The sequence below is a fragment of the Molothrus aeneus genome, chromosome 26 (assembly GCF_037042795.1).
Source record: "Molothrus aeneus isolate 106 chromosome 26, BPBGC_Maene_1.0, whole genome shotgun sequence".
NCBI classification, from domain to species: domain Eukaryota; kingdom Metazoa; phylum Chordata; class Aves; order Passeriformes; family Icteridae; genus Molothrus; species Molothrus aeneus.
Window position 1 is genome coordinate 1,161,360 of NC_089671.1, and position 26,172 is coordinate 1,187,531.

At 55.2% G+C, this 26,172-nt stretch overlaps 1 protein-coding gene across 1 annotated transcript; it reads right to left on the minus strand.

Annotated features, from left to right (window-relative positions):
• Window positions 1-614: 614 nt before the first annotated feature.
• On the minus strand, window positions 615-25,785 carry NPLOC4 (NPL4 homolog, ubiquitin recognition factor). The gene is made up of 17 exons (XM_066566021.1): window positions 25,676-25,785; window positions 24,684-24,764; window positions 22,390-22,502; window positions 21,497-21,676; window positions 19,635-19,683; window positions 18,599-18,693; window positions 17,666-17,789; window positions 16,930-17,109; window positions 16,017-16,103; window positions 14,466-14,537; window positions 13,456-13,582; window positions 11,213-11,373; window positions 5,063-5,134; window positions 3,928-4,023; window positions 3,135-3,251; window positions 2,220-2,322; window positions 615-1,908 (listed from the first exon to the last, which is right to left on the minus strand). Exons 1-17 carry the CDS (start codon window positions 25,688-25,690, stop codon window positions 1,751-1,753), a joined length of 1,830 nt encoding a protein of 609 aa, XP_066422118.1. The 5' UTR covers window positions 25,691-25,785; the 3' UTR covers window positions 615-1,750.
• Between the last annotated feature and the right edge of the window lie 387 nt (window positions 25,786-26,172).

Genomic DNA, 26,172 nt, shown 5'->3' on the forward strand with positions numbered 1-26,172 from the left:
TGGCTCCCGCCGCTCCCGCTCCCCCTTCTCCAGCCTGGGGCTGGCACCGGGCCCGGCCGCACGCGGCTCCGGGGCTGATTGCAAACAGACCGCGGACACAGCCCGGACACACAGCCCCGGCGGAATGCGGAGCGTCCCGGCCCGGCGGTGATGGAGTGCAGGTGGCACGGCCCCGGTTCCCCTGGGGAATGAGGAGCGTCCCGGCAAGTGACAAAGCGCGGGAGGCACGGTGCTGTGTCCCCCCGTTCCAGCTGGGAACACGGAGCATCCTGGTCCCATCCTGGCACAGAGGTGGCACCGTGCTGGGGCACAGTGTCCCCACATTCCCACTGGGAACAGAGCCAGCCTCACCCGAGGTGACAGAGTGCAGGAGACAGCAGTGGGACAGGGTACCCCAAATTCCACTGGGAACACAGAGCATCCCAGCCCCACCCTAGGTGACAGAGTGCAGGAGACAGTGGTGGGACACAAGATCCCCCAAATTCCACTGGGAACACAGAGCATCGCAGCCCCATCCTCACCCAGCTAGGGAGGCACACACTGGGGTGCAGCGTTCCCCCATTCCCGTTGGGAGTGTGGAGCACCCCAGGGACAGGTGACAGAGTGCAGGAGGCTCTGGTTTGAGGTGCTTTTATTCCACGTTACTTGCAGCCCCCGCGCCTGGGTCAGCCCAGCCCGGCCCGGGCGCTCCCAGCGCTGCATCCCCAAACCCCAGCACACCCAGGGGAAAAGCAACCGCAGCCCGGAGCCGGGCCTTGGGATGAAGCCTTTGGAAAGCCCCAGCGAGGGGCGGGGGGTCCCTGCCCCACTGGGGTCTGGGCAGTGCTGTCCTGGAGCAGGACAGGCCCTCTGGACCCCTCCCATGAGGGGACATGGGGCAGTGCTGGAACTGGTGGCCCCAGGATTGAACCAGAGCCAGGGCTGAGGAGCTCCAGGATGGATCTGGGGGTCAGTGGCCCTGTGAGATGAGGGCTGAGCCCCTCCAGCATCCACCTGCCCCTCTCCCCTGCCCAGTGGTGCCCAGGACAGCCCCAGCTGGGGGCTGAAGGGAGACTGGGGGGCAAGACCCTTGAGCCCCAGCTCTGGCCAGGACACGCTCCGGAGAGATGGGAAGGCACCAACTGCAGGACTGGCTCCCAGGGCACGATGGAGGCCAGGTGGGTGCCTGAGTTACGTGGCTACCCTGCAACCCTTCCCTGGGAGCCCAGCCATGCACAGTGAGGGGACACGGCACCCGGAGGGGACGCCCCTCCTGTAGCCCCCACAGGGTGCCGGAGCTCACCAAGCAGTGCCAAGCCACGAGCTGGCATGTGCCCACCCCATGCTCGGTGTCCAAGGGTGCCTGTCCTGCTCTGGGAATGTGACAGCCACCTGCCCGTGCCACCGGGGACGGTCAGTGCCGGAGCTGTCGGGATCCAGGCACTCAGGCGGGCAGGGAATGAGAGCAAAGCTGTGGGCAGGGAGATGCCAAAGCCTCCCTCTCCCCTTGGGTAGGAAGCGGGCACGGGCAGCTCCCTAAGCCCCCCAGCTCCCCCAGGGCAGGCTGGCAGCAGCTGAGGGTGGTGGGGGGCCAGCCGAGGCACGGGCTGAGGAAAGCGTGGGTTCTCCGGGCTGGGAGCCCCCAGAAGGGAGCCAGGAGTAACCGGGGGGCTGGAGCCACCCGTGCCTGGCTCTGCAGCCCGGGCTGGAAGCTGCAGGGAGGAGAGGGAAGGGACAGGCGCCGCTCCGGATGGCTCCGGGCAGAGCGGGGCTAGGAGCGGGGCAGGCTGCACATCTCGCAGTGGTCCGTGCCCGGCTGGTTCATGAAGGTGCAGTGCTGGCAGGGCCACATGGCCGCGGCCACGGCGTGCGACGAGCCCCCCATGGCGCCGTACTCCTGCAGTCCCGGCAGAGGGACGCCCACCGTGCCTGCGGGAGAGAGCCCGGGGCAGTGCTGGCATCCCGCTGCACACCCCACCCTGCAGCCCCCTCACCAGCCCTGCCCCAGCCCTGCAAGTGCTCCAGGACAGCTTGGATGGGGCTTGGAGCAACCTGGAAGATGAACTTCAAGATCCCTTCCAACCCAAACTATTCCAGGGTCCCGAGACCAAGCAACAGCTTCCCCCCAACAAGCCTCCAGTAGCCTCTGTGGCTTGGGAGCAGCTCCCAAGCCAGCTCAGCCAAGGGACAAGGGACCCCCCTCCCTGAGGGACACCCAGCCCCAGGGACCCCCCTCTTACTGCAGAGCTGCTCGATGGTCGCCCACTGCTCTGATTTTTTCCAGGTCTGTGCAAGCTCCTCATTTTTGGTCCTCACGGCTTCCAGCAACAAGCTGATGCTGTCCTGGAAGTCACAGGTGGGAAATGAGCACTGGGGACCCCTCCAGGGCAAGGCAGGACCCTGAATCTGAGATGTTCCCCCTTTCCCAACAACCTTGGGGTGCCCCAGTTTTTCCCTCTGTTCTCCAGCATTCAGACAGATCCCAACACCCCTAAAGCTCCTTTCCTCTGCTCCCAGGAGTTATTCCCTACCCCTGCGGGCCAGTGTCCTGACACTGCGGGCCAGTCCCACCCTCCAGAGCTGCAATCCCCCCACGCTGGAGCACTCCAGCCCCCATCCCTGTTCCCATCCCGATCTCCAGCTGCCCATGGTCATCCCGGCTGCCTCGCACATGCGCAGCCTCTGGCAAACACGGCCCAGCTGGATCTCCCCGGGAAGCTCCGGGGCAGCCGCCAGGCCCCGGTGCCCGGCCAAGGGCAGCAGAGCTGCACAGCCAGGACCTCGCTGGCCTTGAGCTCTGGGGGCTCAGATCTCTTCAGCGTTCCCACCAAATTCCTGACTCTGAGATAATTTTTAAAACATTTCCAGCTCTGGGAGCTGCAGCCAAGTTGGCTCTGGGATCATGTGGACAACAACCCCCCTCAGTGCTCCCAGCAGCTCAGGGGCTTTGTGTTTAGAGTTTAAAAGAGGTTTTAAAACTCTTTAAACCTTCTCCCAACAGCTTGGTCAGGAAGAGCCAGCACAAGGCTCTGCCCAGGGTCATGGGATGGCAGGAATAGTCACCTTCACCCTCCTGAGGGACCCCTGGAGGGGCTGAGGGCCCTGGGATGGGGGGGATGGTGTGGGGACAGGACCCTCCCAGCCCCGTTACGTACCCGCAGAGGCATGACCTCATTTGTGACCAGGAAGAGGAGCAGATGGAAATCGGAAATGATGTCTAGGAAAATGGAGGAAGTATTTTGGGACAGGTATGTGGCCAAACTGTGGAAGTCCTGGGGAGAGGGGATAGTAATGAAGAGAAGTCAATTCCTATTTGGATCCACTAACAGATATTCCTGTCCCTCTGGCTATTGTCTGCAATGTGCAGGGACATTCCCAAAATCAGATCCCCACCCAGCTGACTGAATCCCAGCTAACAACTTCCAGGAAAAATGATCTCTGGGCCTACAGAAGCTCCTCTTGACCAACCCCAGCACCGACAGAGCTGATCTCAGATCCAAGAGGTGCTGAGGGGGAGCCAGGCAACTCCAGCCTTGTTCCTACAGAAAAGAGGGAGAAGAGGACATCCCATCCCATCCTCTGCCTTGACCTCTTGCAGGAGCTTTCTGTGCTTAAAGATTCCATCCAGGAAGAGAAGAGAGCAGGAACAGAGCCCAGTCTCAGCAGGTTTGTGCTGTCAGCATGGGGCTGGAGCCCCCTGGCCCCTCTGGAGCTGCCTGGCAGGCACAGGGAGCCCTGATCCCATCGTGGATGTGGCAGGAGCTCAGCACTGGCCGGCAGCCGGCATTGGCATGCAGACACTGCTCCGTGCAGGAAGGACCTTGGCAGGCTGAGTCAGGAAGGGGTGACTCGAGGGCACAGCTGTGCCTCTGCAGATGTCAGCGAGCACGAGGGAGGCAGAGCCCATCCCCAGGGAACCCAGGAATCCCATCAGGAATCTCCCCTCACCTGAGTTTCTCCCAGCACATCGCGGTTCTCGATGGGGAATGGGTTTTGAGAAATAGAAAAAGTGTAGACTGGATCCTTGGGGAAAGTTGTGGTAATCTAAAAAAAAAAAAAAAAAAGAAAAAATCCAAGAAAGGATAATCAGAGACCAGTGGGATATGGGAAGCAAGTCCAGATAGCTGAGAACAGCCATGGCTATGATCTCAGCTCAGCCAAACAGCGAGGCATCCTGCAGGGATCTGATGGCTTTTAATTCAATTTAAAGTGATATTCCATCACCACACCCCTTGGCTCCCTTTCTAAGGAAGCTGGAGGGACATGATGGGTTTGGTCCTGACAGATGCCATGGAGAGCATCCCTCTCTGCACAGGTCACTGGGATACAGCAATCCTGGCACAGCTGTGTCCTGTGCCAGGCAGATGCTGCTGGAGAGAGGTCCTGGGGGGATCCTAATGCAGGTTCCAACCCTCTGTTTTCATCCCATGACACCCCAGGTATCCCAGGAACAGGTGCCTTCACTCCTGCAGGAATTCCCGTGCTCTGGCACTGCCTGTGCCAGGGGCAGCTGGACCTGAGAGGCTGCTCCAGGTGGATCTAATGGTTGTTGGCAGCACCTCCAACTCCAGCAGTATCATCTGGCATCCCAATTATTTGCTTTCCTGCCTTCCACACTGTAACTTTGTTTCCCAGCCCCAGGGCTGAGCTGTGCCGTGCCTGGCAGCAGCTCTGCTCCGGCCAAGCCGTGCCAGAGTGAAATTCCCTCCTCCAAGAAAAGGCATTTCTGGACAACCTGCTGAGTCACTCCAAGGAGATGGATCCCTAATTGCTGCTCTGGAGTTTCCTCATTAGGCAGTGCCCGGGACACGGGTCCATGGGGCTGCTGCTTCCTGGCCATGTGGCTCTGGGCCAGCTCAGAGCCCTGATAAGGCACCAGGCAGTGTTTTCCTGGAAAATAAATGTGTTCCTGGCACCACACCGACCCCACGGAGCAGGGCAGCCACCTCCCTGCTAGCAATGCCTGGCAGCAGCAGGCAGAGGAGGATAATCTGTGTCAGGAATCACCTCCACTGGTAATTTCAGAGTTTGCCCCCCTGTGACCATCTCCAGTGGGAAGCAAACACATGCAGGGGATACTCACATCTATGATGAGGTACTCGACCGGGAGCGGGCGAGCCAGCTGAGTGATCTCGTTCCCAAACTTGTCTATGTCCTGAAAGAAAAAGAGTTGGATTATTGCTGAGCATGGAAGTGGTGTGAAGCCCAAGGGATCCTGCCCTGGAGATGCTCATGCAGAATCCTGGGCTCTGGCAGATCACTGAGGGTGTGGAAAAGAACCTGGATGGGTGGTGCAGGGCTGCCCAATTCCCTGCTGCTTCCTGGGGTTGGAGATCTCTGTAATTCCAGCATCTCTGGAATCATGATCTCTGTTTCCTTGTGAGCCAAGAGACTGCAGAGTGACAAACCACCTTGGGCCTGTCTCCACTAGAGAGAGGCTTGGAATGTCCATGGAGTGTAAAGCTGGGATTCTTGGGGTTGTTGGACTCCATGATTCCTTCCAACTGCAGGTATCCCATGATTAAAAATGTCATTTAGGCAGCAGCTCCATGTCAAAGAGAGGGACAGGTCACCTCTGCCTCCTCAGCCCAGGCAAACCTGCCTTTCTGCAAATCCAGGAGTGCCTCAACCAACTCTTCATCTGGGAACTGGGAATCCAGGCACTTCCTCGCACCCAGACCCTTGGAACCAGCACATCCCATGGCGTAAACTTGTTTTGTTTTGCCAGACGAAGGGAACATAAAGTTTAATTAGGCAGACAAACGGCCGGCATATGTTCATTAATCATAACCTGACAATTAGACGTGATTGATGTCAAACACACCGGGTTCAAACGCCGCTTCGGAAATAAATCCCGGAGAACTGACACTTTTCATTAAAGATTCCGTACGAGGGGGTTGTGTTTTCTCCCTAAATCATCACTTAACGTGGCATAAATCATTCATGGAGCCCCACATAAATCATACGCCCATAATTCCCAGTCAGGGACGTTGTACTGGACGTTCCATGGGCTCTCAGTGGCGGGAGCTGGATCTGGAGCTGTCACCCCCCAAAGGTGACAAAGCCCTGCTCTTCCCGTGTGGGATGGGAGCAGCATTCCATGGGCTGAGCCAGGGAGCACCACGGCTGACTCCAGGACTCCCTCCCCTCTCTCCCAGCCGTGTTTTCTCCCAGAGAACACCACTCCCCCGCTCTCCCTGGTGTTTACACAGCACAGCTATGCGGAGCAGCAGCCAGCACCACCCCTCTCCCAGCCAGACCTCGCCCCAGCAGGCTCCAGCACGCTGCCCCCCTCCAGGCACAGCCCCCCTTCCCTTCCCGACCCCCTCCCCGAGCACCCCCTGTCCCCAGGAACTGTTCCCTCTGTAAAAAATCTCCCTTCCAGTCTTTGAAGTGCCTTTGAAAGGCAATCCTGATAAGGATCTTTGCTCCTCGCACATGACAGGTTGTGGCCTCAGATCTCTTTGGCTCCGACAGGAGCAGGAGGAGCTGTGGAGCCTTTTTTTGGGAGATCACAGGACCCCAGAGCCAACCTGCTTCTAGATCTCAGTGATACCACAAGAGACAGGAATCAGATCCAATCAGCTTCCCAAACACAATCCTGCCCCTGCATGAAGGGACCTGCAACAACTCACGCATAATTAGCCCATCTGGAATTTATTTTCCAATCTAATTAAGTTCTAATATGCAGAAACATTTTTCCAGCACCTGTTGGCTTTAATCTCCCCCTCTGGGGATTTCCATGTTAAATGCCTGCTTTTTCATGGCATGCTGCTGAGGCCTCCGAGACATCCACAGACTGGAACTTTGCTCCCCTCAAGTCCCCTGATCCTGACAGGACAGTCCCTTCAAACACCAACATTCCTCTCCCACTACCATGATTATTTAATTATATTTTAAAGGCCTTAATGAACATCAAGTTGGGATTGCTGAGAGAAAGATCCTTCTCCTGAGCTTGGCATCACCAGGACCCTCCCAGCATCCTGTTATTCCTGCAGCCTGAGACCCCCCAAAGCCCAGTGGTACCAGCTCCAAAGGGAGGCCAGGAAGGGGTTAATGGAGTGAGGAGCATTTGGCTTCAGGATGAAAATCCAGCAGCAAGGCCTGGAGGGTCTGGACAATGCATCAAGGCTGGCATTAGAGCCTTTCAAACCACTGTTGGAGGCAGGAGCTGCACAGGGATGAGGGAGAACAGGGAGAAGGGTGGGAACACAGACACCTCGGCAGGATGGAAAAACTTCTGGGTGGCGTCAGGATTATCCACGGAGGCTGAGGGGAGCTGCCAGCCAGGGGGGAGGCTCAGGATCCACGTCCCAGGACAGCCGCGAGCATCCCCCTGTCACCATCCCACGCTGCTGTCACCATCCCACGCCGTCACCGTCCCGTGCCGTGAGCATCCCGCATCCCACGCCGTTATTCCCGACCTGCTCCCTCCGCTGAAGGCACGGCGGAGCTCGGCAGCCATCTGTCCTTCCATGTGTGAGTAAATCCCAGCTTTGCTCTTCCCTCTGCTGACTCGCAGGCGCCTTGTCCTGCCCCTCGCACGGGCAGCGCGGCTGAGGTGCAGAAACAAAGTGACTTCTCCAAGAGCAGCGACTTCTCCAAGAGCAAGTGACAGGTCAGGGAGAGTTGAAACCCTTCCCAGGAGACTCCTGCTGAGCTAATCCAGCATCCTCCTCCCCGGAGCAGCTGGGACATTTGAGGCTAAGGCGGCTCATGAGCTGGTGGGAGGGCAGCCAGGGAAGTCCTTCCCCGTCAGTGAACACTCCCTGCAGCCTGGCTCTCCCTGGGAAGAGGATTTCCAATGCCATGGTAGGACAGCCTGCTTCAGAGGTCCTGCTGGGCTCTAATAAAAGTAGGGCCCTGGCTTGGGTTGTCCCAGGGAGGGATGGGACACGTTTCACTGGTGCCAGGCCAGGGCTCAGACACGGCTCAGCCACAGGAGACCTCAGAGCACGTGTAGGACTTGAGGGCAAAGGGCTCTTGCAAATGTGTAGTAAAGGGCCTTTGTCTTACACCACCCCAAAGAAACTCTGGGGGAATGTTCAACCATCCTAAAGAACCTCTGGAGGCACATTAAAGCATCCTAAAGAAACTCTGGGGGGATGTTAAGGCAGCTGGAAAATGCAATTCACTGTGAGGATGACGATGACATCGTGTTTGCGCTGAGCTGTCACAAATACCTGTGATAAGAGACAAAGCCAGCCAGCCCCCAAAATCCAATTATCCAGGAGTTTTAAAGCGCCTGTAAAACATCAGGAATCTCTTCCCACAGTTGATGAAGCTAATGGTGGAGCAGTTCAGCACTGCAGAGCTCCAGTGGACTGGGAGGAGGTGACAGCTGGGATGGGGTGCAGCAGCCCAGGGAGGGATCCCCCAGCTGCACCCTGAGCACTCCCTCAGCGTTGAATATCAACCCAAGGTACATTCTCAATGAAATCCAAATCAACCCAGCTGTTTCCTAAAACCAGATGGACAGAGGAGGCTGCTCAAGGACAAAAGACCGGATGGAAAATCATGTGGAATATTCAGCTGGGCTCACCCTCATCCAGCTCAGAAACTGGGTGAAGTGGCCGTTGCAACATCATCATCTTCACTCACAGGGTCCTTATCCCAACACGTGTCTGTGTCTGCACATCCTGGACTCCTTCCTGAGCTCTGTGTGCTGAGCTGGCCAAGCAGCACGTGCTGGTTATGCCCTGTTCCAGCTGGAACCAGTGCTGGGCCCTGATGCTTCCCAGACACCCCTGGAAGCTGGCAGGGATCCATTTATCCCTTATTCCTCCTGGCTAATCTCACCTGGGGAGGCACCTCAGAGCAAAGGAACTTGTTCTCACAGTCCCCAAAGCACTGGGGCAGAGCTCTCCCCTCTCCCCTCCTGAGCCAGGACAGCAACGGCTGCAGGTCCAAAGCCAATTCCATGGGGGTGGCTCCTCGGAGCAGCAGGCAAGGGGCCAACATAAAGCAAATGGTAAAGAAATACAGAAACCACCCAGCTGCAGGCTCAGGAAAACCACAGGACAATGCCAGTGCCATCAGCTTTCCCACTTCCATGGAAAAAAAGCAGCCTCTTTTCCCATTCACAAGCTGGAGGTGAATCCACCACGCTGCCCTGGGACAGAACCGAGTTCCACGGCTCCTGCCTCACATCTGGCTGTTCTATAAATACATCCACACTCCACAAACATCAGCCTCCTGGTCCTCATCCAATTAGAATTAATTTGTAGAGCTCCTTTCATCCTAAAGGGCTTTTCAGATGAATACTTGGATATTGTATGGGAACGCACACGGACTTTTCTCTTGCACGGTCCCAGAGGAAACAACAACTACTCCAAAGTGCAGCTTTCTCTCAAAAACTTGCTGAGGGGGGGCAGCACAGAGGGGAACCCCACATCACAGGCTGGGGACAAAGGGAGAACAGGGCGCTGGACCCCAAAGATTCCATCCTGTGCCACCAGATTCCTGCTCCTCCAGGAGTTCACTGGGGCTCGGACACGGCTGTTGTCACCATCCCAGGATGAGGTAGTGTCTCTGATCTCAAGCCTTGCACATTTAATGGGACCCCAAAGGTTTCCCAAGCCAGGAGTGACTAAGCTTTCCACAGATATAGGAACATTCAAAAATAATTGAGGGATCCTAGAGCCAAGTCTGTTGGAGGCTGAGGGAGAATCCCACCCGGCGGGGCCATCCTGAGCACTCTGTGGAAAGGGCAATCAGGGAGAGAAGCTCTGAAACATGAAATCAGCTGCAGCCCGACCCAGTGAATCAGTGGATGATGGAAATTTCCATGGAAGGCTGGAGCCATCCCGTTCCCATTTTGTTTATCTCCCTGCTTCAGATTAGAGATGGGAGTGAAGCCCTTCTGGGAACACCCACTGGCTTCCTGCTGCTCCCAGCACCCCGGGTGGGCCACATGTGGGCCACAGACCTGCAGGACCTCCTGCGAGGCTGCCCGAGTGTGGCACGGCCTGGGCTGCTCCACAGTGGGATGGGGGCATGCCAGGAGATGATCTCACCCTCCTCACGTTCAGGGCCAACCTTTGCACACCCAGCTCTGCTGGGCTGTGATCAGCCTTGGCTTATCAGCCCCTAGGAGGAAGCTGCCTGCTCCAGAGAGAGCAGGATTCCATCTGCTCTCCCTCTCCAGCACTGGATTCAGCCCAGAGGTGTTCCTTGTCTCCAGGTGGGGTCAAGGCCAGCACATGGAGGCTCAGAGGGAAGCCAGCACTTCCCAGTCCTATGTTCAGGGCATGCAGGAATACCCTGATCAGCTCCATTCCCATTGCTGGAGCACTCCCCTCATTCCACCCCTCCCAAACAAAGGCAGCCTTCCTTGTCCTGTGCTCTTTAAAGGACAGCTTAACCACAGGCAGCAGGAGCAGACAGGACAGGAAGGAGATAACACACGGGGTGATGGATGGCTAATTAGCCAGCCAGCAGTGCCATTAATTAACTCCTCTATCCCTGCTCATGGGGCACCAGGAGCCCTGGGCTGGCAGCGCTATCGGCACCCACAGGGAGCCTGATCCAGAGCTCCCAACTCGGCCATGCAGGCACAGGAGGGGCTGAAGGGCTCCAGAACAACTGGCAAGGGAATAATGACATTCCATCCATCACCAACAACCCCCAAGTGCAGCAGGCAGGGACAGCAGTGACACCTCATGTCCTTCCAAGAGCCCTCCTGCAGAGCTGCCTCCAGCTCTGGGCTCCTCAGCACTGGAAGGACATGAAGCTGGTGGAGTCCAGAGGAGGGGGTATTCACCTGGAGATATTTACTTGGAGAAGTCTCCAGGGAGACCTGAGAGTCCCTTCCAGTGCCTAAAGGGGCTCCAAGAAATCTGGAGAGGGACTTTGGACAAGGGGTGGAGTGACAGGACAGGGGCAATGGCTTCCCACTGCCAGAGGGCAGGGTTGGATGGGATATTGGGAAGAAATTCTTCCCTGTGAGGGGGATGAGGCCCTGGCATTTTATCCAGAGAAGCTGTGGCTGCCCCAGCCCTATAAGCATCCAAGGCCAGGCTGGATGGGGCTTGGAGCAACCTGGGATAGTGGAAGGTGGCAGGGGATGGAATGGGATGAGCTTTAAGGTCCCTCCCAACCCAAACCATTCCACGACTCTATGACACTGAATATTGTGCATCCAGAGCGGGTCCAAATTCTCCCTGCTGCTCCTCAGGATCAGTGCTTGGATCCAGGGGCACATCCCAGAGCTGGCCAGGCCCTCAGCCCTCACCTTGTAGAAGACATCAGGCACGTACTGCTCGCTGCTGGACTCCTTGGCGTAGCCCAGCTCGGGCGCGTCCCGGCAGGGCAGCAGGCACTCGTCCCGCACCAGGGCCATGCACTGGTTGGACACCTGGTACCCCTCAAAGTGCACCTGGTTGTCAGGACCACCTGCAGGAGGAGAGCGTGGTTAAAGATGCCAGGATCACTGAGGTTGATCTGTGACTGATCCACAGATGTCACCCAGGCCAACATCCCTGGGCACCTCCACGGGTGGGGGCTCCATCTCACAACCCTTCCCGTGAATAAATTCTTCCTGAAAATCCTGCACAGGGGTGATTTCCCTGGTGTAACTCTGGAAGAGCAGCACTAAGGTTGGACTCGATGGTTTTGGAGCTCTTTTCCAACCTTAAGAGTTCCAGGAGTCCATGATTAAACAAAAAGCTAACGGTGATGAATACTGAGATGAAGCTGCTGGCGCTGCTGCATGGCAAGAATTTTAAGCAAGAATTCCCTCTAAACTCCACATTTTTATAGCCACACACATTTCCACAACTATACCAAGAGCACAGAGCCCAGGGAACAGCAGGAATGCTGTGCCAGGAGCTCCAAGGAGGAGGACCTGCCCTTTTGGGGGCTCTGACAGCATCACCCTCCACTACCCTGCAGGTATTTCCTCCTTTTCCAAATCAAACTCAGGCATGCAGCTCCTGTGGCCCTGTTTCACTCCCAAGAATCCCTGAGCTGCAGATCCCTGGCCATGCCAGGCCTAAACAGTGTTTTCTCAGCCTGTACTGGATGGTTAGGTGGAAATCTGACATGGAAAGTGGGAATTAGGAGCCTGGCTGATGGAAGGATCACATGTTTGGCACTTTCATTTGGATAATGTAAGCAACATCAGGTCATGTGTCACTGGAATACAACTGGAAAGAGAGGAGGGAGGCAGATGGTAGGAAAACGTTACTATTTCCAAAGCCAGGAATTCAGGAGGGAATAGGAATTAATCCATGTGGAGGATTTAAAGGCAAAGTTGAGGCAAACTATCCAAATACATTTCTGCAGCACAAAAAGAGGGACTCGAGTGTTTAAATAGAACCTGCTGGGCTGATTGAACAGAGGAGAATGAAATTAGCTGGAACAGCAAAGAGGAAATATTCCTTTTCCACCCTTTGATCTGTAACCTCAATCACTCACTGCTCCAGAACAAACACTCCTAGAAATTAAACATAGACCAGGACAGGGGAAGGCCTGAACGCAGTGTGTCTGCTCAGTAAAACACCTTGTTTAATAAAAAATAAAATAAATAAATAAATGTATAAAAGAGAGATACAGATCTATATTTAATGAGAGATGGATGTGTTTAGCAGTCTGGAACGTACAGGCACGGGCCTGTTAACTAAAAAAAGAGCTTTTTCACTGAAAAAAAAGGCCCTGGGAACCCTTACAAAGCCAGGCTCAGGGCAGGCAATGTCCCATCCCACTTTCACTTTTCACTCTGGATGTTATTTGGGAGTCATGAGGGTTTTTTCATTGTGTTAAACAGAGCCAGAACCAGCGATTCCGCTCCAGGGAAGGTTTAAATGAAGACATGTGTCATCCCATGGAGAAGAACAGAGTGAACTGGGAACACTCCAGCCCTCCCAGCACATGCCAGTGTCCCCCCTCCCAGCCCAGCCCATCTACAGTGCCTCTGGAGACTCCCTGAAAATGGCTAAAACCAGAGGCTTTAACCATAAGCACTTTGCAGGAGCTTCTGTTTTACTCAGCCAAAAAAATGTTTCCAAACATTTTTTCTTTCCCCCTGACAGATTTTTTTTTTCCAGTCAGGTTTCCCTGACAGCAACATGAGGGAGGTAAAGATCCCTCCTGAAGGAGGAACTAATCCATAACTCTGGAGTGTTGTGGTTCTGCACTGCTGCTTCCAGGCAACAGAATTTGGAGCTTAAGGATTTGAAATAAGTGAGCAACAGTTGTTGCCCTGGCTGCAGGCAGAGAGTGATTTCTGGGTCACAGAGGTGGGGCTGAGCCTCAAGTAAGTCTCTTTCAACAGTTGTAGAGTAAAAACCAGGCAAATAAATAATGAGTGAGTATTGCAGAGAGGATAAAACAAAGAATGAGGAAGTATTTTAGTTGATAGAGCAAACCCCTTGTTAAATAGGACAGATGGGGAGCAGGACATGTGATTCTTGGCATATTCTTCTACCAACAAGAGGTAATTCAGGTGAAGCCCAGAGGGCTGAGGCCAGTTTGTACCTGTAGCCACAACTGTGACAAACTTGGATCCAAAGTGCCCATCGGGAGAGAGGCGACAGATGTTGGGCTGCTGGTTCTGGAAGTTGCCAGCTGTGATGCACTCCTCTGCACTCAGGAAATACGTGTCCTGAGGGGAGAGCACGGACTCCAATCAGCCAGAGGACAAGGTGACGTAGCCCAGACCTATTTCCCTGAGCTGCAGCCAAGGAAAACGACCAACACCCCAGGAAAACACGCTTTCGTGGAAAGCTGCTGTGGAGCCCGGGACAAGAATGTGACCTGTCAGCTCCCCAGCTCTGGGCTGCCTCAGGACTGCCCCAGTCGAGTCCCACCCACCTCTACACACCTTCTTTTTTTGAAAAATCAAGTTTCACTTTCCAAATATGGATATCACTGGGTTTACAAGGACAGGAAGCCGTGGAGGTCGAAGTTTGAGCCATGTATGTGTCACAAAGCCCAGCCCATAGGAACATCCTCTGAGTCACTCTCTGCCTCACTGGGTTTGTCCCTCGCATCCCACTCCACTCCTTGGAGTTTTCTTAGCCCTAAAAAGGGCAGGGATAGATGAGATTTCAGGGAGAAATTCTTCCCTGTGAGCAGGGTGAGGCCCTGGCACAGGGTGCCCAGAGCAGCTGTGGCTGCCCCTGGATCCCTGGAAGTGTCCAAGGCCAGGTTGGACAGGGTTTGGGGCACCCTGGGACAGTGAAGTTATCCCTGCCCATGGTGGCACTGCATGGGCTTTAAGGTCTCTTCCCACCTGAACTATTCCATGATTTCATGAGCCCCATTTTCTCAAAGCAGGGATGTGAGGGGCTCCAGCAGCTCTGCCTGCTTCCCAAACAGCTCAATCCCTAACATTTCCAAGGGTTCCAGCTCCTTTTCCTTCAGAAGTGTCTGGAAAACCCCATCTCCCAAGAACTCCAGTGCCACCTGCAGCCCTGGCTCAGCTCTCTGCCTGGCTCAGGAGCTGGAATTCATTGGGAATCTGCTGGGTCACACCTGGATCTCACCTTGTTCCTGCTGTATCGAACGGTGCCTTTCCGTGTGTCTTCCGAGACCAGGTCAGTAAATATCCAGCCAACCTACAAAGGGGGATGGAGAACGTTGCTTTAAGGAAAAAAAAGGACAAAAAAAAACCAAGGAAAGAGGAAACCAGAAGAGCTCAGACATTTTCTGCTCACAGGACACGATGTTCTTGGCTCCTCTTGGCCCTGTGCACACTGCTGCAGGGAATGGCTCTCCCAGCTGTGCCTTGCTCCTTGGAATCCCATTTCCAGGAGCAGCAGCATGCCAGCTGGCCAGCCAGGGCACCTGCAGCATTAGGTTTCACTATGGAATATTTTTTAATGGAAAGATCTGGAGGCTGCAGGAGGCCTCTGTGCCACCACCCTCTCCCACCCCAGCATCTCCTACGGAGATTTTGGAGTGGGATCTGGCGCCCGGGGGTGACAGAGCAGCTCAGGTGGCCCCAGCCTGACCCTCTCACACAATCCCAGTTTGAACCTTGCATGCACTGGTTAAGAGAAATCTCATACTGGAGTGCAACTCATTCCAAACTGGAGTCAGCACTGACCCCAGCAAGCACATTCCTGCTTTTTGTGGTTCAAGCACACCTCGGAGTGAATCCTCTCACACACGTGTGACGTGTGTCAAACACCTTGGCATCACCCCTTCCACAGAGCTGTGACATGGACACACACCTTGGCATGATCCCTCTCCACCCAGGCGCCAAGCCCAGCTCCCATTAACCCTTCCAAGGCAGAACTGATCCCAACTCCCCCGGAGCCCAGGCAGACCAAACCCTGCAGCCAGCACTTGGTGACGTGTTAAGTCCCATGGATTAAAAATATCTGATGGGAGAACATGGAAATAAATAACACTCTGAGAAGTTTTTGCTCCAGCCTCTGGGGAGGGGTGGGATCTTATCTGAGAGAACAAAGCCCTCCCCAGATGTTTACAGTCTGCACTGAGCCTTCTGCCAGGCGGGTTTTCTCCAGCAAGTCAAATCTTGTTCGTGTACATCCCATTCCTGGCATTCCCACCATACCAAGGCTGCTCCCAAACCGGAAAACAGCAGTGCAGGTTGGAGGGCTGTCAGGAAATCAGGGAACCCTGATGGGATCACTGCAGCCTGGAACTCAGGGGGCCCTGCACCCCTAACCCCACACACCACTGACTCCCTGCAGCACCAAGGAGGGGAACACAAGCCAGGGGCAGCCCCAGCTCCTGGAAATGGAGCACAGAGGCAACTCCAGCTCCATCTGGGCCAAATTAGCACTTGCCAGGGAATGGCTCCCTGGAATGGCTCCTGTTGGGGGGAAAGAATGGGAAGATGGAATTTGTGCTGCTTTGTCCCTGCTACTGCAGCCACACAGCCCTGTGAGGGGCCTGTGCTCAGGAAAACCCCCTGGATTTGGGTTTCAGACCTAAATATGCACCAGCTGCTGATACCTTAGCAAGATTTAGGTAGCCTAGAGGGTTTTAGATAACCCCATGGAGATGGAGAGAACTGCTGACCAGTTCCCTGCCACACACAGACACGAGATCCAACATATCCTGACCTTTCTCAGGCCGAGCTTTGCTGCAATCTCATCCACAACCTCGGCTTTGGGATCCTCCAGGATCTCCAGGCTGTTCTGGGTGCCAATCTGCAGCAAAGAGACACTGGTTAGTGACACAGAACTGGGGAAAAACCAGTGCAGCCACTGTGGGCAGTGAGGCAGAGGCTGAGAGCAGAGGTCTGGGCTTCCCTTCAGGCATCACCAGAGACTGGTGTCACCCCAGAGACCTCCCTGTCCCACTCTGCTCTCAAGCCACACTCCCAAGGAGCCATTTGTTCCTTTTCCACTGACAATCTGTTGGATTTTACTTGGCAGCCGTGCAGAAACCATGAGGAGGAAGGAACTACGTGAGGAGCACCCGGCTGAGGCGTGGTGCCGTGCCCCACCTAGTGGAGATTCCAGCTGCTCCAGCCAAACCCATCCTCAGCCTCTCCATTATTTCGTCTTAAAATCATTTAGGCTTCATTCTATCTAATTAAGCTGCTTCAATTTTCCCAGAGAGCTGGTAAGGAACTGAAGCAAGGGATGCAACTGTTTTTCTCTAGCACAGAATCTGCTGGAAAACCAGGAATCAAGGAAAGATTAAAAGTGAAATCTGCTGTTACAGTCACCCTGGGTAAAAAACAACAAAAAGCAAAATGGGAGTTTAAAATTCTTTCTCTGGCTGCAATGGATGGTGATGTTAAGGACACAAATCATGCCCTTTTTTCCTCAGGACAGTTTTCCTTGGGGAGCTGCAGCTGGAAACACCAAACTAGAAAGGTGTTTGTGTGTTCCCTGATCCTGAGTCGGCACTGAGGGCTCTGGGTCTCACCTTTTCTCAGGACAGTTTTCCTTGTGGGCCTGCATACTGTGTGAGGATTTCCAAACGAAAAAGGTGTGTTCCCCAATTCTGAATGGCCCTGGCTCTCACCTGGGGGGGTTCATAGATGGCTGCCACCTCCGCCCGGATTCCCAGCGGGATGTCTTTGTGCTCCGTGTACCGGCCGTACAGATATCCCAGATGTTGGTTCCCTGTCTTCCTCCAGAAGTCTAGGAAGCGATCTGCAATTGTGTGGTTCTCAAACATGATGTTGTCAACATGCCTGTATTTCTGTTTGACAAAGTTCAAGTGTCAGGCCGTCCTCCGCTGGCTCCGGTCCCTTCCCAGGACACGCACCACCCTCCGGAGCTGGATCCTGCACAGCAGGGCTGGGGGAGCCGGGGGGGCTGGGGGCTCCCTCCCTCCTCCCTCTGCTCAGCTCCCACCCCTCTGCACTGCTCCCTGCTCAGGCTGGGGTGTGGGATGTGCTCAGCACCCCCGGCACCTCAGGGGCTTCACCCCAAGAGGATGGAGGTCCCACCTCTGCAGGAAAAGGGACACTGAAACTTAGGAGGAAACAGCAGAACCTGAGTGGCTTTTTGGATGATCCCATGAGGAAAAACAGTGGGATTATCAGCAGGATTCATCACCAGGGCTGCTAGCTCAGTCCTCACGCTGGGAGGAAATTCTGACCCAGGACATTTTGGAGCCCATTTGGCAAGGCCTGAAGACCTGGACAGGATTGCCCTGACACCTGGAGGCTTTGTGCTCCTGGCTGGCTTTTTTGGAAGTCACCTTTCCCAAAGCAAAAGCCAGGTCCCCTGGCAGGTGCCCGAGCTCCTCTCACCTGTCTGTTGAGGGTGATGGCACTGGGCTGGCACTTGGTGCAGATCCCCTCGGGCCAGGGAGGGTGTCCCTCACACCCCGACTTGATCTTACAGCTGATGTTCTCCAGGGCTACAAACTTCCCTCTGGGAGAGGAGAAAGGGGGAAGAGAAACAGGGAACAGAAAGAAAGAAAGGTGGGAGAAGAGGGAGAAGGGGGAGAAGAGAAGGAAGGGGGGAGAAAAGGAAGAGGGGGAAGAAAAGGAGGAGGGGAAAGAAACAGGGAACAGAAAGAAAGAAAGAAAGGTGGGAGAAGAAGAGGGAGAAAGATGAGAAGGGGGAGAAGAGAAGAAAGGGGGAAGAAAAGGAAGAGGGGGAAGAAAAGGCTGCTGTTAGCACAGCAAATGCTTTTGGAGCAATCATTTGTGGAGTCTGTGGGAAGTAAGAAATAGTAGCACCACAGCAAATCCTCCTTTCATGTGCACAAGGCTTCCTGGAAAGGGAAATTTCCTTCAAATGTAAGTCTCATGGACTTGAGCTGCATCTCCCAAAGAGATTTTAAAAGTCTCAAAGGTATTGAGGAATAGCAGGGAGAAGACTACACCCCTGTGTAAGTTATGTCCACCAAGTCTGAGAAAGGCTTGGAGCTTGGGGCAATTAGGGAACTTCTTTCCTTCCATCTGGCCTTCCCTCCCATCAGGAGTGTTTTCTGGAAGGAATCATATTGCCACAGGAAAAGAAAAAAATAGAAATAAAATGGGGACATAAAATTAAAAGACAGACTTATTTTTTCCCTCCTGCCTTTTCCTTTTAACCTCAACTTTTTAATGTGTTTTTTTCTCCTTCGTTTGCCATTCAATCCTCGTGTCCAACACTGAGATCTGTCTGTACTTTCATTTGTGTTAAAAAAACCCAAAGCTCCAACCAGATTCCCTTAAACCCAGAGATTTCCTTACTTGTCTGCCCCTCCGGTCAGCTTCCTGATGTAGGCATGGAATGACATGTGCTTCACAGGAGGCTCCAGATGGTTCAAATAATCCTCATCGAAGGGCTGCCAAAAACACGGCACAGAGCAGAGCCAGGTCACACACCTGTCTGATAACACCCTGATCCCTCAGCAAATGCATGTTCCACACTCAACCCCGCCAATGTGGAAGCAATCAAGGAAATTCAGGCTCATTTGCAAGGCAGCTACTACTGGGATGCAAACAGTGGAGCTTTACAACGGGGAGTTTTATGGTGGCCTCCTGCTCCGGGAACAGATTGGCCCCACAAATCAGAATCTCAACGGCAAAAGGTTTTTTCCTTTCAATATCTAACAACAAACAACGGGCCCAGCTGTTCCAACACGGCCAAGGGCTCCCAGAGCACTTCCAGCAGAGGGGAAGAGCCATCCTGGAACAGCAGGATCCCCTCTGGGGGGTGGCTGCTGCTTTGTGCCATAAATTACACAGCCCTGCACGTCTGCAGGTGTCACTGAAGCTGCTTCAACCTGGACAACCATGGAATGGTTTGGGTTGGGAGGGGCTTTAAAGCCCATCCCATTCCACCCCCTGCCATGGCAGGAACACCCCCACTGTCCCAGGGTGCTCCAAGCCCTGTCCAACCTGGCCTTGGGCACTGCCAGGGATTCAGGGGCAGCCACAGCTGCTGTGGGCACCCTGTGCCAGGTGGTTAAACTGAGAAGTGCTGGGATCCAGGAAAGAGAGGACAAAACAAGAAAATCCAGGGAAAATTGAGGACTGAGGGAGAATGGAGCTTTTTTGAAGCACTTTCTGTTAAACTCATTACTGCAGAAAACCAGCTTTAACCAGGATCAACCCAGGGCCACAGAAGCCTCGAGCTTCAGTGATCCCAGAACCAGCAGCTCTGGCAGGGCAGGGCAGGATTGCAGCCTGGAGCTGCCACCTCTTGGCAGGCACCATTCCTAGGAAAAGTGTTCCTACTGGGAGGAACTGGGGTGAGCCTGTAGCACCTTCCTGGGGCTCTTACCTCCAGTGGGACACAGTGCACACATTTACCCAAGGGGCCGTGGCGACACCTGGGCAGAGAGAGAGAGAGAGAGAGCTGGGGTTAAATCTCATTTCACCTGGAAATTGAAGGAGGAATAAATCTTATTTAATCATGGCAAAATCAGCCTGTACAAGTTTCTCTGGAGTAAGTTTCGTGTGGAAGATCTACACGAGCTCTGAGCAATTCTCCATCTCCCACGTGGCAGGGTGATTTTAACAAAAACCCACCCAAAATGTTCATCCTTTATCAGGCAGGGCAGGAACAACCAGGGAAGTGTGTGTTTATCAGGCAGATAAAGTCCTGCTGGGTAGAGTTACAGAGGGCAAAACATCTCCTTTTGTGGGGATTGCTTAAAAAAACCCTAAACTAACACCAGGTCAGTGCTGGTTTCCAAAGGAAGGGCCCAGGAGAGGAGCAGTGAGGCTGGGCTGTAGGAACAATAAATGGGATCCAATTGCAGGAGGCTTTTATAGGATGTTTTGTGGCAGATAATGAACAGAACATAGAGTTAAATGCTGCTAAAGCACTCAGCATCCTTCACTGGAGATTGATCCACACTCCCCAAGGCAGGAACCAGCCCAGACAACTCCTTTTATCCTCAACACCCTCCCCTGGGCCCTGGCTCCCTGCTGGGAACAACTCCATCAATTCCTCTGGAAAATGTGGGCGAGTTCAAGGCAACATTTCTGCCACAGAGTGGTGGGGTTGCCTTTATTGCTCCAGAGATGTGACATCCCATCACTTATGGTCAGCTGGGCAGGTCAGGGAGGATTCTCCACAACTTCCTCATTGCTGCAGCACTGAGGATAAACCACATGGAGCACAACCCCAAGGGGAAGGGCAAACCATTCTGTTTTAGCAGGAATTCCTGCCTTTAGAACTTTCCTTCCAACCTTTTGAGGAGTCTTATTCCAGAGGGTTCCAGCCCCAAGGCCACAACCAGTGCAGACATCAGGCCAGGACCCAACTGGATCATTAACACTGAGCAATTAAAAGCCCCCTCCCAGCAGAGGATGTTTTAGCAGCACCAGAGCGGGTTTTGGGTGGGTTTAACTTGTTGTTGTGTTATTTTTACACAAAGAGAAGCTGCTTTGTTTCCCTAAGCCTCTTGCAAGGAAGAGCTTTGGGAAGTTGGACTTTGGTGCATTTTTGTGAGCAAAAGGGACTCCTGGTTTCATGGAGAGGTCAGGCAGACATGTGATGAAGGGAAGCCAGAGCAGGCAGAGACCCAAGTCCCACTTCCGAACTTCTGCCACTGGATACTTCCACTCCTTCCCTTCACTTCCATGTTTCCCTTTATGAGGAGTGGCTGAGTCTGAAGGCACAGAGTGCTCCTCCTTGGGACAGCAAATCCTGGAATGCTTTGGGTTGGAGGGACCTTAAAGCTCATCCCATTCCACCCCTGCCATGGCAGGGACACCTTTCCTTATCCCAGGGTGTTCCCAGCTCCATCCAACCTGGCCTTGGACACTGCCAGGGATCCAGGGGCAGCCACAGCTGTGCCAGGGCCTGCCCACCCTCACAGGAAAAATTCCTTCCCAATATCTCATCTAACTCTGCCTAGGAAGAATCCAGAATGTCCATTCTAATCTGGAGAACTCCAGAGCTTTAGGAGCACAAAATCCAGGAGCACGAGCACCAGGGTCTCCTCCACCTGAACAATGAGTGAGTCCTTCCTGCCAAAAACCTGGGATTTGGGCATCTGCTTCCTCCCTGGGCTCACCAGGGGCTGTTTTCCCTTGAGGGCACTCAGGATGGAGCCAAGGGCAGCTCCCCCAGGAACTTCCAGGCTCTGCTGAGCCCCAGCTCCACGGGCAGGAGCAGGAGCCACTCCCACTTACAGCTGCTGGTCTCGGTTCCGGTAAATCTTCCCATCCTGCTTGATCAGGTACTGGTCAATCTCATCTTCCACCACCTGGGGGGCCCCCCCAGGCCGGGAATTTTGGGAGACAGAGGTGTCCATGGTCTCTGAGGAGGAGCCAGCTGGGCTGGAGGGATACAGGAACAGCATATCCCCGTGCCTGCAGGGTGGGAAACAGCACAGGGCTAGTGGGAGCTGTGGGAGACAACAGCCAGGGGGCTGGAGGTGCTTCCCTGCAGGCATTCCATGGGAGGTCATGGAATATGGCACAAATTGTAACCAGGCCAGCACAGGTGGCAATTGGAAGCTGCTCTGTGAGCCACCTCTTCCTGCTTTTATTTGCAATAAATGCAAATCCTTCCAGCAAGCAACAAAGCCGAGGGGAAAATATGGAGGAGGGAGTTGGGATGAAGGAGCAAAAACAAGGATGTGTGAGAGAAAGTTGAGATGAGGGAAAGGAGAGTGAGGGAGAGAAAGTGGGCATGAAAGGGTGAAAACAGGGATACAGGAGGGCAATGGGGGGATAAGGCAGGGAAAGCTGGGGATGAGAGGTAAAGTGGGGATGGGGCAGGGAAAGCTGGGGATGAGAGAGGCAGAGTGGGGATGGGGCAGGGAAAGCTGGGACAAAGAAGTGAAAGCAGGGATGAGCGAGGGAAAATGGGATGAAGCCTCCCCACAGCAATCACACTCCAAGGAGGGACCCAAGGAACAGCCACCACCTCTCCCATGTCACCGTGACCCCCATTCCAGCACAGCCACCAAGGCCTTCCCCCCAGTCCCAGGAGTGACACTGGAAGCTGGGCACTCCTGGGATGTGACTTTCACCATTCTGGGAGCTCCAAGCAGAGCCCCCCACTCCTGGTGAGGACTCACTTGATCTTGAGCAGGTTGAGGGATTTGTTCTGTGCTGCCGTGATCTCGCCGGTCCTGTTGCGGTTGGTGTACACAGAAAATCCATTATTCCTGAAGCCAAACTCCTTGGCCACCTGCAGCAGAGGTAACAGGGACAAGGTGTGAGGTGTGAGCCTCCTGAAAGGGGCTCAGAGCCACAGCTGACCCCAGAGAGCTTCTCCTGCAGAAACTCAGCTCAATTCACCCCCATTCCTGAGCTCGGCATAACAAAGATGGAAACACCTGGAAAAAACGAGCAGTGGATTAAAGCAGGAGCTGAAACAACTCCACCAGAACTGTCTCTGCCTCACACCACACAAAGGCAGAGCTCCAGCCACAGCCAGGCAAGCACTGCATGACTGCAGGGGGAAACTTCTCCACCAGCCCAGTTTCCTTGCTCCAGCTGCACCAGCACACACCACCAGGTCATTCCCATCCTCCTGCCACCAGAATTCCACAATCCACACCTCCACCTCTGTGATCTTCTGCCCTCAGCTCCATTCCCCCCTCCCAGCTGCTCCACTCAACCTCTTCCTGCTGTTCTGGCTGGTTTTCCCCCTTTTTCTGCTCTCTCCCATGGAATTCACTCCACCACAGCCACCCCTCGGTCCCTGGGCAGGTTCTCCCAGCTCAGATTAAGTCTGGTTCACTTGGAATCACTCCAACACCTCTTCCCTGCCAAAATAATTTGCACATTTAGCTCCTTGAGAACTTCATCAGTTTAAAAGTGATGTTTAAAGTTTGTCTATTTGCCAGGTTTTGCCCTAAATTCTGAAGTGAAAGGCCTTTATTTTTATTAGTAAAAACAATCCCCATGCCTTAGGTCGGAGTCAGGGACGGGATCCTGCCCACAGGACAAATCTGATGAGCCACAAAGAGCTGTCACATGAGCACAGCCATGAAAAGCAGTTTTTTTTCCTGTCAGCTCAGCTGTGATTTGCAGCACCGAGTGATCCCTTTGAATGGGACCCTTTCACAGGGATCAGCTCTTGCTCCTCAGGCCACAGAATTCCATTTTTGGGGGCAGACAAATCCCACAACACATTAACAGCAGGTTTGAGCTGATTCCTGACCCTGAGCACACCCAGAGTGACTTTTTTGGGTGCTTTTCCCCAGGATGTGCCACAGGAGACAGAGAAGGTTCTCCAGCCCTTTATTCCTTGAGCACTCCTGGAGCAGATCCAGGTTCATTCCTGGAATGGAAGCAGCAATCTGACACCTCTCTAATTACAGCAGCCCCCCTAAACACCAAACTCAGCCCCTGGGTGAACATTCCAGCATTAAAATCCCCAGCACAGGTAGGAGAGCCCTGGATTTAGATAAAACACAGACCTCAGGTGGGAAAATTTGCCACTTTCCTGTTCCTGCAGCAGGAAATAAACCCAAACACGTCCCTGATTCAGCTCAGGCAGAGCACAGAGCCTGCCCCAGATGAACAGGCAATTCCAGGTGCTTTTGTCCTGGCAGGAACAGCCCGAGTAACCCGAGCCCTGGAAAGCAGCAGCTCGTTCTGCACAGGCTCCAGATCTGCTGGGAGCTCCTCTTGCCTTGGCTGGGGCTGCAGGGAGTGTCCCTGAGGCAGCCCTGAAAAACACCAGGATTTTCTTGGCCAGGTGGGAACGCTGTCAGGGAATGCTGTCCTCCTGTCTGGGCCACAGCTCAGCCCAAGCTGTGACTCACAAAGGGAAGGTTCCCACTGCTGCCATTCCCTTCCCTTCAGGAACACACTCATGGAGCAAAGAACCCCCAGGCTGAGGCTCCAGAGAATTCCAGGACGGGAGCAAAGGGAGAACTTCCAGAAGAACAAAAGCAGCTGCACCACAGCAGGGCCAGCCCCATCCCCAGAGTGTGCTCCTGGGATCTCACTCCATCCCTGCCCTGCTCCCTCCAAATCCATCCTGGAGAGCCAGGAGCACACACAGCACACCCAAACAACATTCCAAACCCAAATCCTGCAGCTGAGCCAGCCTGGAACCTGCCTGGAACTGCAGGTTTGGCCATCCCACAGCTGCCCTTCTGCTTCCCAGCTGGGAGAACCCCAAAAGTCCTTCCCAGGAACATTCCCACCCCAGGAAGCCCCAGTGGAGAAGCTGAATGAGTTTTTTCTTTAAATTTGTCATTTTCCCTCTGGAACAACACAAGCTGCACCAATCCAGGTGTGGTTTTCCACATGGAATGCTGCTCCTTGCTGCTGCCAGGGGGGTTAAACACGGATCTCCCACAGGACAGAGCCAGGGAGCCCTGCCCTTGGGAAGGCACTGGGCACCCTGGGGTACCTTTTTGAGGAACGTCCCCACCGTTTCTCTCTTGGTGGCTGTGATTCTCTTCACTCCCTCCGGCGACTGCACACGGATAATCTGGGAATGAAGGAGCAGCAGCTCAGGGAGAGGGGACAGACCCACCCTGAGCCCCCAGACTGATGTTCCCCACTCCTCCCTCCTCTTCCCTCTTCCACAGATCTGGAAACAGCCAGGGGAGCAGTTCTGGGGCAGCACTGGGTGATGTCTGTGAGCTCGGGGGGGAATCATTCCAATGCTCTGGGCTCTTGGCACCAGCTGGCTCCAAGGAAAACACCTCTGGCCAAAGCTCTGACCTCAGAGATGGAATGAGACCTTCAGGAGGCTGCATCAGACCTTCCAAGGGGAGTTATTCACACAGGCACCGGCCCAACTGGTGTTACTGGGCACTGCACTGGTGTGGCTGAGCTCCGGGAATGGAGAGGGGGAAGAGACTCCAGCGGCTCCCGGGAAACCGGAGCTCCTGGCGGGGGGAACGGGGAGAGGAACCCTCGGGGACAGGGACAAATGTAAACCTCGGCGTCCCCGGAGCGCTGAGGGGCAGCGCTGGGACTCGAGCGGGTCCAACGGGGAAGCTCAACCGCGGCTGTGTGACACGGGAACACGACACGGGGACACGGGCAAGGGGCAGGCACGGGAGGGGGCACGGCAAGCTGCCCGTGTCCCGCCGTCACCCCGCAGGAGCCCTTCCCACTCTCCCGACTTCCCTCCGGGGCACAGCCCGCCGGTAGGCGCCGGGAGCCGTTCACCGGAGCGAGCAGCCCCCGAGCCCCCCGCCCCGAGCCGAGCGGCACCGCGGGCTCACGGCTCCGACCCCCGCGGGGAAAACCACGGGGGACCCGCCCGCGCCGCCGCTCGGGGGGCTGCCCGGCCCGGACACCTCCGGCCCCGCCGCCGGCGCCCGTCCCGGTGCCCCGTCCCGGCCCCACAGGAATCTGCTGCCTCATCGCCCCTCCCCCGGCCGCACTCACAATCGTCTCGGCCATGGCGCTGCCCGCGGGCCCGGGGCTCGCCGCGGCGCACAGACACGGCCCGGTGCGGCCCGTCCCGCTGCGCTCGTCCCGGCCCTGCCCGGCCCGGCCCTGCCCGGCTCCTCCCGGCCCGGCCCGGCCCGCCGCCTCCCGGGACCGGCCCGCCCTCGCGCCCGCCCCCCCCGGCCCCGCGCCCCGCGCCCGCGTTCCGCCGCACCAAGGTTCCTATCCCGGCGTCACCACCAGTCGTCCCCCCGTGCTGCCTCGGTGTCACGAGCATAATGGTCCCCCTGTGCTGCCTCGGTGCTGTAGCTATAAGTGTCCCTTCCCGCCTCAGCGCTCGCTCTTTAGTTCCGCATGCAAGCAGCATCCCCCGTGGCCTCGGAGGGACCCCCGGTGTTGGAGGGAGGGATCGGGCCCAGTTGTGGAGTGGGGGGGGGGATCGTGCCCAGCTGTGGGCGTGGGAGGGTCGGGGGATCGTGCCCAGCTGTGGGGCG

Coding starts and splice junctions, on each gene's coding strand:
- NPLOC4 (XM_066566021.1), bottom strand. Junction 14,538..16,016: donor CAAAGCTCGGCCTGAGAAAG/GTCAGGATATGT, acceptor CCCCCTTTGTAG/GTTGGCTGGATATTTACTGA. Junction 1,909..2,219: donor GACCATCGAGCAGCTCTGCA/GTAAGAGGGGGG, acceptor TCTCTCCCGCAG/GCACGGTGGGCGTCCCTCTG.